This window comes from Rhinolophus ferrumequinum, chromosome 11 (assembly GCF_004115265.2).
Source record: "Rhinolophus ferrumequinum isolate MPI-CBG mRhiFer1 chromosome 11, mRhiFer1_v1.p, whole genome shotgun sequence".
In the NCBI taxonomy this organism is placed as follows: domain Eukaryota; kingdom Metazoa; phylum Chordata; class Mammalia; order Chiroptera; family Rhinolophidae; genus Rhinolophus; species Rhinolophus ferrumequinum.
This window is the reverse complement of record NC_046294.1, coordinates 35,380,597-35,394,461: the sequence shown is the minus strand read 5'-3', so window position 1 is coordinate 35,394,461 and position 13,865 is coordinate 35,380,597. Positions and strand designations below refer to the sequence as shown.

The 13,865-nt window shown below is 46.4% G+C and overlaps 1 protein-coding gene across 1 annotated transcript; it reads left to right on the top strand.

Moving 5' to 3' along the window:
- Positions 1-9,510: 9,510 nt before the first annotated feature.
- TMEM86A (transmembrane protein 86A) lies at positions 9,511-13,865 on the top strand. Its single transcript, XM_033119843.1, has 3 exons — positions 9,511-9,685; positions 11,776-12,040; positions 12,387-13,865. The coding sequence occupies exons 1-3, from the start codon at positions 9,665-9,667 to the stop codon at positions 12,821-12,823; spliced, it is 723 nt and encodes a 240-aa protein (XP_032975734.1). The 5' UTR covers positions 9,511-9,664; the 3' UTR covers positions 12,824-13,865.

The window sequence follows — 13,865 nt, the reverse complement described above, 5'->3', positions numbered from 1 at the left end:
AGGGGGAACTGCTAAGCATCCCCTCTTGACTGCTGCCTTCCCTTTTTCCCCTTCTGAGCCTGCTAGGGCACAAGCCATCAGAGCTGGGTGCAGGGAGAGGAATATGATCACAATTTCAGCTCTTTTCCTTGGCAGTTTACACCCTATTGTAATACATATGTATTACATTCCTCCAAAGCCCGGCCTTCTCAGGATGGAAGGCAGGAAGCCGACCTAGATTAGGAAAGGGTTTGGAGAAGGCTGAGGTTATACAAATAACTCTCCTGACCCTTGTACAGGGTGACTCGGCCTCACTGGCTTTGTTTCACTTCCTGTCTGGTTGGAAGGAATCTCCTGGAAGGTCCAGCCAGGCTTGGCCAGGCCCAGCCAGTCCTTGCTGTCCCTGCCTATATGTTCTGGTCTTGGGAAATCTGAGGAAAAGGGGGTGGGGTGGAGGTGGGAAGCCAAGGCCAAGGTCTTTGCATTGGCCTCTCCCACTGGATCCTGAGCTCCATGAGGACAGGGAAGGTCTGTTTTGTTCATGTCTGTGTCCTAGATCCAACCTAGCCCATTGTAAGTGGTTAATAGTAACTCCCAGTGCATGTACGAATGATTGTATTGAGTGAGGTAACTAGAGGAAGAATCCGGGCCGGGGAGATCACCTGTCTGGGAAGATGGGGTCTCTGAAAGGAAGAGATAAGAGGGTCGCTCTGACCTATTATCCCAAACTGGTCCTCAGGTGTTGATGTTGAGGACAGAATTACTCATTTAGGGTCCTGATGCTTGGTGAATGGAATCTTCTAGGCATTTATTTTTTTCCTCAAAAGCCGTTCTCCTGCCCAACTTCCTGATACTTCTCCTTTCTTATTTCTACTTCCTCATACTAACTTCCCAGTACTGAGGAAGGAGCAACCCAAAAGCACAACCCAGAGATCTTAGAATCTGGATGGTGAGGGAACTTGGAGGGAGGCTGGGGTTGGTGAGACAACTGAACTTGGATGACCCCAACACAAGGACTTATTAAAACACACGAACTTCACAGAGCCTGGAGCTCTAGAAGCTTGGGTGTTGGAGATCATCTAATTCTATATACCCCACAGAAACCAAAAATCCCTCCTGGGACATCCCTGGAATTGAATCCCATTAGGAGACCCTTGCTTTGGCAGCTTTACCATGAGAGAAATCCAGTTATGTTTTAAGACCTAATGATGCCCTTGTCAATAAACAAAAGAAAGGAAAGAGAAGTTAAAATCCAGTTGTGTCTGGCTCGAAGCCCAAGAGCCAGCCAAAGACCCCAGAACGATCTTAGGGACGCTGACCCACATATTATCTCAAGACAGCATTAAAATTTAGCCTTAACTGAGACTCTAGAACAATGAGTTCTCCTAAAATCTTTGTCCATTTCCTAAGGGCCTCCTGTATCATGGACTATATTGGCCACTCTAGTGCTCACCTATGTGGCCTAAGTGGGCTCCAGCATTCTGGAATCAATGTCTTTAGAGAATGGGTGGTAATGGAATTCCATATTCCGAGGTTAACTCTTGTAAGCAGAGAGAGCAGGAGAGACTTACAGGAAAGACCTGGGCTGGGGCTAGGGGAATGGAGCCTCACACAGACCATGAGCTAATAGAGCACACAGGCAGGAATAAAGATTTGTCATTGTCCTCTGTCTTCAAAGCTTCTGACCTACAACCATGGGGAAGCAGAACTGCCACCTCTCACCTGTTCTAGGAGGAAAGAACCAAACCACTAAGACCACAGATCATCTGTGTGAGCATATACCTCTCAGGCTGTGTCTGTATTTCCCCCTGTGCGTGTACTGGATGTGCCAGATACATGTCAGCATATCTGCTTACCTTCATATCTGTCTTCTTCCTGGTCTCCCTACTCCTTTTTTTCCCTTAAATGTCATCTACCCCAGGGCTTAATCTGATCGCTCTTCTCTACTCCCTCAAGACCCCTCCCTGGCTAATCTCATCCACATAGCTTTCAGTATGACTATGGCTTCCAAATATATGGCCCTGTCTTTACCTCGGTTTTGAGCTCGAGATCTCTACCTAGCTCCTCCCAAACACCTCCACTTGGCTGACACACATTTTTCTCAGTCCTATCAACTCATTTCCTCATGCTGCTATTGGAACATCTGAACTTGTTATGCCACCCTTAACATTTCTTCACTGGTGTCTGATTTCCCTCCCCAGATTTATAGATGGGGCAGGGGTGAGATGGGGTGGGGTGACTCTGAGTGTTGGTTAGAAGTCTTCTGGAGGTTTGGAACAGAGAAATTAGCCAAGATCCAGCAGCAGGTCAGGGTTAAGGTAAACAGTTTAAGCTGCGTTACAATGCCAAATGGGGCAAACTATGTGAGGAGAAAGTATCCTGTCGCAAAACCATGGGGATCAGAGATGGAGGAGGCTACTGGGTGAGAAGCAGCCCCACAGGGGGAAGCAGGGCAAGCTTAGAAGGCTGATTGGTCACAATTTCTAAGTATCATCCATGTATCTGGTATGTGGGAGCCAGGAATAATCAGAGAAGCTAAGGAACAGAACACAACTGGTGTACTGTCAGCTACTAGGTCAAGGCTGATAAAGATGAACTGGAACTTTTAACTCTTTCGCTGCATTAATTGACTTCAAGTTTGTTTTTTTTTCTAAATGTGTCCGAAATCCACAAAAAACAAAATGTTGATATTTTGACTATTTTATGCATTTAATAATAACAATTTGAGCTGCTTTGTATATAAATGACATTATTTTTATATATAAAAATTTCAGATATATTCGGCCGTCATGGCAAAAGGGTTAAGCAAACACAGTCAGTCGGGAGGCTCTATGGGAGGAGTTAGGGTGTTTGGAAGTTCTCCCCTCTCTGTGTGATCCTGAGAACCCTACAGGAAGAATTCTGTTCATAACAAAGCTCTATGGTCCTAACTTCCTTTTCCCTTCTATAAATACCCCTCCATCTTTGCACAAAGGCTGATTGTGCACGTGGCTTGCCATGTCTTTATGCACTGAATTGCAACCCTTTCTTTTTCCCAAATGAATCCTTTTGTTGATGAAACACCTAGTCAATATTTCTTTTCAGCTGACAAGTCCAAACTCCTTAGCAAACATTCAGATCCTTTCTGACCTGGCTTCTGCTCACTTCTCCAGGTTCACCTTTTTCACTCCTCAGCTCACCCCAGTACTACAAGTATTTCCCGGGATCCAGTATGTTGTTTGTGCTTCTATGTACACACACGGTTCCCTCTGCCTAAAACATCATTTCCTTTGGTGTCTACTCAGTGAAGACCAACTCATCCTTTTAGATGAGCCCCAGATTTCTCAGCTCCTTCAGGTATAGTGAGTAATTCTCATGTCATGTGAGACATACTTTCTTACCTCAATTATTTTAATTGCTATATTACACAATAATTGTTTACCTGTCTACCTGAACTGAACTGGGTACTCCATGCATACAGAACCTATATTTTACTGAATTTTTAAAACCCCAGCATCTAATATGGTGGCTGGCATACACTTGATGCACAGTAAACATTTGGATGAATGGATAAATGGGCTCACATTCTTATTGGGGAGAAAAGTAAGTAAAGAGAAAAATTACAAAACTGTGTGAAAAGGGCCATGCTAACAGGTTGTTTTGGGTTCAGAGAAGAAGGAATGCCTGATTTCAGACAGCCCTACCCCACTTCCTGGTCCCTGCAAAATGTAATTCAACATAAAAACAATACATGGTGAAATAAAATTTTATTTTTGACACAAACAAGAAGTCTTATCCATAGAAATGAAATTAGATAAGCTTTTTCTTTTGGGGAAGGGGGCAGTGGCTCTGCTTTGTGGTGACTGTATCGGTCAGGGTGCTGGTATACTCAAGAAGGTAACTGAAAAGAATGTAGTGACTGCTGGCAGAGATGTGGGCAGGATTAAGGAAACCAGTCAGGGCTGAAGAGGCACCTAAAGACTAGCAACAGTGGGAGGCAGTTGCCGCATCTAAGCCTGAGGTCTAGGGTAGGAGCCTGGAGCGATAGCCATGGAGGAGCAGAGCCACTTTAGAGCCTCCGGCTGGCCCATCAGGCTGGTGGTAGGGGGACCTCACCCATGCTCTCCTCACACCCTCAGATCTGCCTCTGACTCTCATTAGCTGAACCCAATCAGAAGTCAGAGGGCAAGCAAGCCCTTGTGATCGAGTTCGAGTTCGTAGAGGTCAGACTCCAGGGACAGGGTGGAGAAGGGCCGGATATGGGTCTGGGTGGTGGCAAGGCAAACAGAGAACAGCCAGCGTGGAGGAAAGATGTCTCTACTCTGAGGGCGACCTTTATATATGATTATTGCCTGTGGGGTAATTAAGCATTAATTCGAGCCCTGTGGATGAGAATTTTGTATCTCATGTTTTGTATATTTAGGTATTTGTGTGTCCAAGCTTATTAAAATCTGTGCTGCTTAATTAGTAGGTCTGGGGTGGGAGAGCGGTACCTATATTGTTAAAAAGCTTCCCAAGTAATTTCGATAGTCTCCGCTTTTTGAAAACCACTTTTACAGTCCTACCCTCTCGTTTTTATAGACAAGGAAACTAAGGTCCAGAGAAATGGAAAATGCTGTGTTTGACCACTCTCTGTTTGAGAATTATCCCTTAGGTGCTGTTAAAGGGTTTGGCTGGAAAACTGACATGTTTGCATATATCATCTAGCCCAATTCCTCCATTGTATGGATAAGCAAACTGAGACTCCAAAAATGGAGGGATGTGCCCTGTTAGTTATATAAGTCATATAGTTATGTAGTAAGTTAGTTGTATAGTAAGTCACAGAGAAGGAGGAACTAGTACTAAAGACAGTATTTCTAACACTCAATTCACTGTTCTTTCCAGGCAGCACATTTTGTAGGAAGGGGTGTGTGTGTGTGTGTGTGTGTGTGACAAAGCCCGGGGGGCAGCAATTCTAGTCTCCAGTTCTGGTAAGGTAGGTCTCCCCAGAGCCTCTGCCTGGAAAGAAAACAGGGCAGGCAGAGATCGTTGGCCACTGGGGCTTTATGCAGGAGGGCATGATGGAGGGACAGAGGAAGGCTGCGGGTGCCCCCTAGTCCCAAGCCTTGATCCTCACCCTCATTGCCCTGGACTCTGAATCTCTGGTTGTCAGTTCCATCACTAGAAGAGGGTGTCAGGTTGACAGCACAGGCTTTAGGGAAAGCTGGGTGGGGCCCAAAAGAAAAAGGAAGAGATCTGTGTGGGAGGGGCTCAGACTGAGGTCCTCTCCTTGGCAAGCACCAGGCAGAAGGCCAGCACGAGGGCTGCAGTGTCACCATCCCAGGGTGTTTCAAACTCCTGGATGTCTGCTAACTAGGGCTAATTAGGGCTGGTTACCCCCAACCCTACCCCCAATTCCCACAGTTACTTCCCTCCTACTGCAAATCAAGAGCCATCCTTTGGATGACCACTGAGCCATCCTTTAAGAGGTATCTGAAATCATCAACTCTAGGAAGCCTCTAGACTTAAATTTCCTGAAACTACCATGTTTCCCTGAAAATAAGATCTAGCTGGACAATCAGCTCTAATGCATTTTTTGGGCAAAAATTAATATAAGACCTGGTCTTCTTTTAATATAATATAAGACCAGGTATAATACGAGATGATATGACATGATATGATATGATATGATATGATATGATATGCTATAATACCAGGTATAATATAATATATTATAATATAATATAATACCGGGTCTTATATTAATTTTTGCTCCAAAATACACATTAGAGCTGATTGTCCGGCTAAGTCTTATTTTCAGGGAAACACGGTAGCAGCCCTTCCTTTTCCCCATTGTGTGAGAGGAAGAAATTTTCTTCCACCCTCAATGTTTCTTTGGCTGGTCTAATAATCAAATAGACATGAGACAGATTAACAAAGAGAAAATAATCAAATTTAAAACATATGTGTGCTTGGGAGCCCCACATACATGAGAGGTTCAGGGACAGAGAGTTAAAGTGAGGTATATATGGCATTCTGAGCTAAGGTTAAAGGAGCTTTGGGGGCTTCAAAGGGTCATTGCAAGATGATAAGAAAAGCAGATGTTTAAAAATTAAAAGTGTGCCTTGCCCTATAGATAGGTCATACAAAGTTATTTCTAGTGATAACTCTTATGGGCAAGGCCTCTAATTTAAATGCTTAAGGGAGAGGCAAAAGTTTCTCATGAGCCTGCAGGGTCTTGATTAGCTTCAGCTCAAATAATTCACGTGCCAATGTGGCACATTTTGGGGAGGCCTGCTCTGAATCCCTACAGTTTCCTACTCTAAAACTTCCTGAGAAGTTTCACCTTCCAGAGGTTTTTAGTACACAATTGATATAAAAGCTTAATTAAAAAAAAAACTTCTAATAAATTTATTCAATCTTATCCAGCTTGATCACACATAAAATTTCCTCTCTCAAGATTCCTTTTCATAAACTTTCTACAACTTTCTTTGTCCCTTTTAGTGTGTTGCTTGTTCTCTTAACCAATTCAGAAATAATCAGTACAAAACTACTTCATTTCCCTTAATGAAAACACATCTCCATATCTCATTCTTTTTTAAAAAAGCCAAACATATCCTATATTTTGGGTATACACAGTTGTTTTCCCTATTATCATTATTTTTTTGTAACTTAAATTACGTATATTAGAATTCTCAACCTTTAAAAACCTTAATTTCTAGTGAAAACTAAGAAGTAAGCAATTGTGAACTGTCTGTTACACCAGTATTCTTTAAGTTGATAAATTTATGAACATACTTCATAATTTCTAGAAATATATATTTCCTCATAACACAATTTTTTAAATGCGGCCTGTTAGACATGTTTACTAATAGACTCAATTATCTTTAGTTTCTCTATAATAAGAAACAAAAAGTAGATAAACCTATGTTCAGTAATTAATATTTTATCATTTTATCTTATTTGGAAATAATTTAGACATTTAGACTTATCATTTAACTTAGCAAAATTCTAAAGTTTCAAGTTACCAAAAAGTTTTAGGAAACCATTTTTAAGTATAATTATTTTTATATTGTACTTATAATTATAAGTTATATTGTACTTATATTGTACTTATTGTACTTATTGTAAGTATAATTATAAGTACAATATAATTATTGCTAAAGAGTTCACCAAAAAATAACTTTTTATCTTATATTTATTTAATTTACTTGTTCTTAACCATTATGTTTAGATTACTTAAGAAAATTTCATCATATCGAGTTATTTTTCCTGCTGACAAATTTTGCAATGGAGATAACATGAACCTACTTGACTAATAAATCCAGGTAGAGTTAAGTATTATACTTAATGCTGATAACTCTAAAGAAATGCCTATTTAACCAAACCAAACTGACTTTAATGTCAAATATTTTCCCAGATCACCTGATTCTGAAAAGCATTTGAGTTAGTTTGTATTATAGTTTTGAGATTGCTTATATAAGTGCTTGTTTGTTTAAGCCAATGAAGTAGAGTTCTTTTGTAAATTAATAATGCCATCTGGATGTAGAAAGCCCACACAACACACACGAACATACAGACACACAGACTTCCTAACCTTTATCTTAAAATTACTGCCTTTTCAATAATATTGTAATAACTATGAATGGTGCCAGGTGGGTATTAGACTTATCAGCGGGATCACTTTGTAAATTATATAAATGTCTAACCACTATGTCATACATCAGTCCACCCATGTAGTTTAGAAATGTAACATTGAATGTCAACTTGTAATTGAAAATAAAAATTAAAAAAATTACTGCCAAAAGATGGGTATGATAATGTAAAAGGCCAGTAGCATCCAAACTGTGTTTCTGGCATATGGAATAAATTAAGTATCTACTTAGATGGCAAAAGCTTTTTCTTGTTAGTATTTGTGGAGAAAATAATTAAGACTTGTATTTGTCCTTGGCAAGGGAGCCAGAGAAGCTGTTTATGCTTTAAAGAAACTCTCTTTTGCCTTTTTTTCCCTTCATCCTTCGGAATTGGGGATGATAAAGATAGGAAGGCTTTGAATTGCTTCTAGAGCTATATTTCTGGCTTTGCAAAGTTTTGTAAGAACAATTGTTCTCAAAATTGGGTTGTAACTTGAGTGACATCATAGGTTGATCTAGCTAACTACATCTTCCTAATTTGCATCTTTTCCTCTGGGTACATAGTTTTAGTTTAGCTTGGGGAGGATGCTCAAAGACTCCACATATATGAGAGGTTCAGGGATAGAATGTTAAAGTGAGGTATATATGGCATTCTGAGCTAAGGATAAGGTAGGGAGCATTGGGGGCTTCAAAGGGTCATTGCAGGGTGATAAGAAGAGATGTTTAAAAATTAAAATGTGCTCTGCCCTATAGATAGATCATAAAAAATATTTCTGGCGATAATTCTTATCATGGGCAAGGCCACTAATTTAAATTCTTTAAGGGAGAGGTAAAAGTTTCTTGTGAGCCTGCAGGGTTTTGATGGCTTTCAGCTCAAAATAATTCACATGCCAAAGTGGCATATTTTGGGGAGGCCTGTTCTGAACATCCTACACATCCTACACCCTACAACATCCTACACATGCTGGGCTTGGAAGGAACCGCAGAGATCATCCATTCAAATACTATGAGGAAATCAAAGGAAGAGACGGGAAGTGATTCACCCAATCACATAGCATGGAAGTGACAGAGCTGGGATTAGATATCAGTTCATGTGACTGCCTATCAGTCCACCTGTGTAATTTCCATGCTTCTGAACACTCTCAGTTCTAAATGTGCCTGTGTACCTTTAGTCTGTGTAATATTAACATAAAATCTGCTTAAGTTGTATTTTTGGCAAAGTTAGTTCTCACTCCCTTGGGTCCTTAAATATGCTCAGGTCTGTCTGTCCATCATTCCTGGTGTGTTCTTGTGTATGTTACAGTCGTTTCTGAGTTGTGAGTGGTGTGTGCTTAAGGGGCCTTGAGTTATGGGGTCTATAGGCTGCTGTGTGCCTATATATTAATATATGTCTCTGTTTTTATGTTGAAGGATGTGTGTCCATCTGTGGTTGTCGTTTTGTGTCTATGTATTTGCTTGGTGTCTAAGGATAGCTGTGATTCTGTATGTGCTTGTGTATATATGTTAGGAGTATGGATCTATGGGCTGCTGTGTACCTATTTATGTCCCTCCTTTCATGTTGAAAGTTATGTTTCAGCTGACCATTGTGTGTCCATCTTGGATGTGTGTGTGTACACAGTGAAGGCTGTGGGTCTGGTGTCCTTGTGGACTGAATATTCAACAGCTTAAGGGAACATGTCTTTGTCTTTTATCCCCCAGTTATGTATGTAGCCGTGTGTCCAGGACAGGAATGTTTGTCTGTCAACCAGGCTCGGTCCTCATCCAGGGATTGGGGTTTCCGTCACGTTCTGGGATGCCTGTGGCATTGCTTTCCCTGGAGGCCACGCCTTCCGCCCCCTGGGAGCAGAAGCCCCTAGGACCTGGAGGGCGTTTCCAGCAGGCCCCGCCTCGCCCCCACTGCAGCCCGCTCATTGGCCATGTCTGTGGTGACGTCGTGGGGATCGCAGACAGAAACCCCAGCGCACCGCACGCGGGAGGTATTGTCCGTCATCCCGGGCTTTGTTACGTTGTCATCTTCTCACCCGGCTACTGGCGCTTACTGGCCGCTGCAGCCCGGAGAAGGGGTGTCAGCTGCTGCAGCCGTCGCCGCCGCCATGGTGTCCCCGGTCACCGTGGTGAGTGAACGAGCAAGCGAGCGAGCCAGTGTGTGGCGCGGCCGGAGCCCACCGGCCTGGGGACTAGGGTGCTGCCAGCCAAGTCACTGGGGGCCGAGGAAGGGCAGAGGTCCCTCAGCGGCCGGCGGTTGCTGTCAAGGCCCCGGGCTCCTCAGACCCGTGATGCCCTTCCTCCTTGCGCCCCCGGTCCACCCGCCCGCCCGCGGGAGGGAGGGACACAGTGGGCACGTGACTCGGAAGCGTGACTTTGTTGATCTCTGTGCGTCTGCCGCGGGTCGACCGGGTAGCTGCTGGGAAGAAGGAGAGAGCGACGGGTTCTGCGTGGGAAGACCACAGGGAGACGTGGGAGAGGGCGAGGGAGGGCAGGAGGGTGACTGGGACCTCCTGGGAATCCTGTCCCAAATTCGTTTCCTCCGCTTCCTCATTTTATAAACAAGTCTGGGGCGGAGGAGGGTACACCCCTGAGTATAAGCATCGTTGATAACGCGCTGTAGGAAGAGGGGTGATTCTCTATTGACACCTCTTCTTTCTCAGACTTTCTCAAGTCGAATTTTTGTGTCTTCCCCACCCTTCGGTCAAGTGCAGGGTTCTCTATGACTGTCAACGTCTCCCCAGCTACTACTGCCTATTTCTTCTTCTAGGTAACATGGGGCTGGGGGAGGGGGTTGATGCTTCCAGCGACTGGCAGGTGGATACTGGGGAGACCTGGGGACTATGGGGGCTGTGCGTCTCCTTCAGTCTCCTCCTCTGCCCAGGCTCTGCCCTGCCCAGCTTGGATGGGGCATCTCCAGAGGAAGGGACTTAGTCATCTCTTCTCCCTGCTCTGGCCCCAGCAGAGCAAGGCAGGCTTAGACCCTGGGCCCACCCACCTTCCTCTTCCCAGTCTCCCATCACAGTCTGATCAATCCCCAGGTAGCTGGTGTCTGGGAGTCTGAGTGTGTCCCCAGAGCTCTGTGCTGGACAGTTCGCCCAGCTGGATGCACAATCACTTTGGGCAGTGTGGGTACACAGGGCACCTCAGCTGCTCGGAATGGCCTTCAGAGACCCTGTACCAGAAAGAAGCCCAAGGAAAGGGGTTTCAGGAGATCAGTTATTCAGAATATCAGCAGCAGCCCCCTCCCTCAGCTTGGAGAGTGTCTGCAGTGACCTTGGACACAACCTTTCTTTAGCCACCCTCCCCCTAATCTGGCTGAGACCAAGTCAGCTGCTCTAACTTCCCCCTTTCAGTTCTCCATCTCCTCCCAGCCTCTCTGCTGGCTTCAGATCAAAAGCTGGGGGGAGAACCTCCACTCCTTCCTGCCTCTCTTTCTCGTGTGCTTTGAGTTGCTCCTGTTCTCTGGGACATGAGACTGACTGACATGTCCCTCCAATCCCCAGATCCCTGCAATTCCTGGCATTTCAGGGGTAGTTTTCTTGCTCCCAACTCATGGGTCCATTTCTTTAGCCAGCATCCCTAACTCCTCTCCTTGTCCTTGATGGCTACTGTGAGGCTGGGGCAGCTGGAGTGGAGGCTGCGGAGTAGACTGGCAGAGGAGAAAACCTATGGGGGCAGAGGTGGTTGGCAGTGCCCCACCTCACGCATTCCTGGCACTCACCTTGGTGTTGCCAGGGCCCTAAGCCTGTGCCCTGGCCCCACTGCTGAGGATCACGAGTTGGCCAGTTGTAGCGTCTCTGTAGTTTCCTGCTGACTAGACTCCATTCCAGACAGCTGGGGGCTGATGCTGGCAGAGGGGCTAAAGGGACTTTGGGGCGGGAGAGAGAGGGGCCAGAAGGGAGAAGCATTGGTTGCAGGAGGAGACATTATCCCAAGGTCTGTTTTCTGCCCAGTGAATGACCGTTCGGGTCCTGCCCCAGGACCAAGAGTGGACATGGCCAGCAGGTATAGTGGAACCCGTCCCCTGCCTAATCCATTAAGCATCAGGGTGGTGATGGGCTTGTTTACATCATCCTGGCTGGTTGGGGCAGGCCAAACTGGTTTGTGTGTGTCAGTCCGCCCCATCGGGGCCTGTCTCTAGGATGGATGTCTGAGCTCTCCTATGGGCTTCTGAACTCCCAGGTTCTGAGTGCTGCCCTTGTCCTATGTTCTCCAGGTGAAGAGTGAGGGACCCAAGCTGGTGCCCTTCTTCAAGGCCACCTGCGTGTATTTTGTGCTCTGGCTGCCCGCATCCAGCCCATCGTGGGTCAGCGCCCTCATCAAGTGCCTGCCCATCTTCTGCCTCTGGCTCTTCCTTCTGGCCCACGGCCTAGGATTCCTGCTGGCCCACCCCAGTGCCACCCGAATCTTTGTGGGGCTCGTCTTCTCCGCCCTAGGTGATGCCTTCCTCATCTGGCAGGACCAGGGCTACTTTGAATACGGTCAGTTGCTGCAGTAGCTACCTGGGGGTGGGGGTTAGAGGGTGCAGGGGGGCCAAAAATTTGGGAGCTTTTGAACAAGAATATGGGGAATCTGAAGGGTTCTGAGACCAAGCACTGTGGGGCCCCTGTTGGAGGAGGATGACCTTGCAGATGATCTGGTGGTCAGTTCTAGAGTTCCTCAGGGGAGCGTGTGGGGGGGTGTCTTTACCTTTGTGAATTTCTTCCCCCACATTACTCCTCAGACAAAGCTCCTGGGTTATCCCAAGCACTCCACCCCCACCTCAACCTCATTACGTGTTACTGACCTGAGCCTGCCCTTAGCACCCCCTCATTCTCTTACTCCCAGGTCTACTGATGTTTGCTGTGACCCACATGCTCTACGCCTCAGCCTTTGGCATGCGGCCACTGGCTCTTCGGACAGGTGTGGTGATGGCAGTGCTGTCGGGCCTGTCCTATGCCTTCCTCTACCCAGGCCTTTCGGGTGCCTTCACCTACCTGGTGGGGGTCTACGTGGCCATTATCAGCTTCATGGGCTGGCGGGCGATAGCAGGGCTACGGCTGGTTGGGGCAGCCTGGCGCTGGACTGAGCTGGCGGCGGGCAGTGGTGCACTGCTCTTTATCATCTCAGACCTGACCATCGCCCTCAATAAGTTCTGCTTCCCCGTGCCCTACTCGCGGGCACTCATCATGTCCACTTACTATGCCGCCCAGATGCTCATTGCCCTGTCAGCTGTTGAGAGCCGGGATCCAGGGGAAGACTACAGATTGAGCAAGGCCAACTGAGGGGCTGGTGTCTGGTCACCCCTCTCTCCTCCTGGGACTGGGGTCCAGAACCTGGCAAACGGCAAAAGCTATACCGATGGTTGCAGTACCAGCCTGGGGCAGTAGGTACCACCTGGAAAATGTACAAGTTTGAGGGGGTGAGCGGGAAAGGATCTCTCTAGCAAAGCTAGTAGTCCAGGACAATGCGGAGAGCTAAAATGAGCTAAAGGAATGCCCCACGCTGGAGCCCGAAGTAGACATCTCCCCACCTCTGCCCCAGCGGGACTGTCAGAGCTCCTCTGGAGGGCGACGGTGCTTGGCTTCTTGGCCTCTCCCTACTTCTACTAGATGGAAGAGTCTGACTGACCCACTCCCACTCTTTCTGCTCTATGTAGAATTGAAGGGGAGAGGAGAAATCAGTGCCAAGGCTTGACGCCCCTCTCGTAGGCCCCTAGTTGGGAAGATTAGATGAGGGTGGACAGGCTCCCTTTCCCTTATCTATCCTTGTTACTTGAACAATCTCAATCTCTAGGTGGTAGGTGAGAAGGTGAAGGGGTATGTGTCCAGGTAGGCAAGAGAGGGGCTGGGAGCTTGAGCTATTAAGTATTCAAGTTGGTCCCATCTCTCTCAAAGGCCAGCCCGGAGCTCAGGCCCCACGTCGCCACTCTGAGACTCTGTCCCCAGGGCTAGGGTGAACCATGCCAAAGGAAGAGGCCAGCCTGTGTGTGTGTGTGTGTGTGTGTAAGTCTGTGTGTGTGCAATTTGTCTCCCAGCCTGTCTTTCTCTGCCATCTGTCTTCGTTCTGCTGTTTGTTAAAGTCTTATAGGGAGAGGCCTCAGGGAGCTGCTGAAGGGGTGCTGAGCCTGGCTCAGAGAGCTGGGAGCTCCCCTCCCCCTTAATGCTTTCCTCCATGATACTCCTGCACTGCAAGCAAGAAGAGGGGGCTCCAAAGACACTCTAGGGTCCTAAGACCCGAGGCACATTCAATGCAAGAGGAGCAAGGATTGGACAACTCCATCCTTTATTGCTCATGTGAAAAAACAATAAAAACCATGGGCTGTTG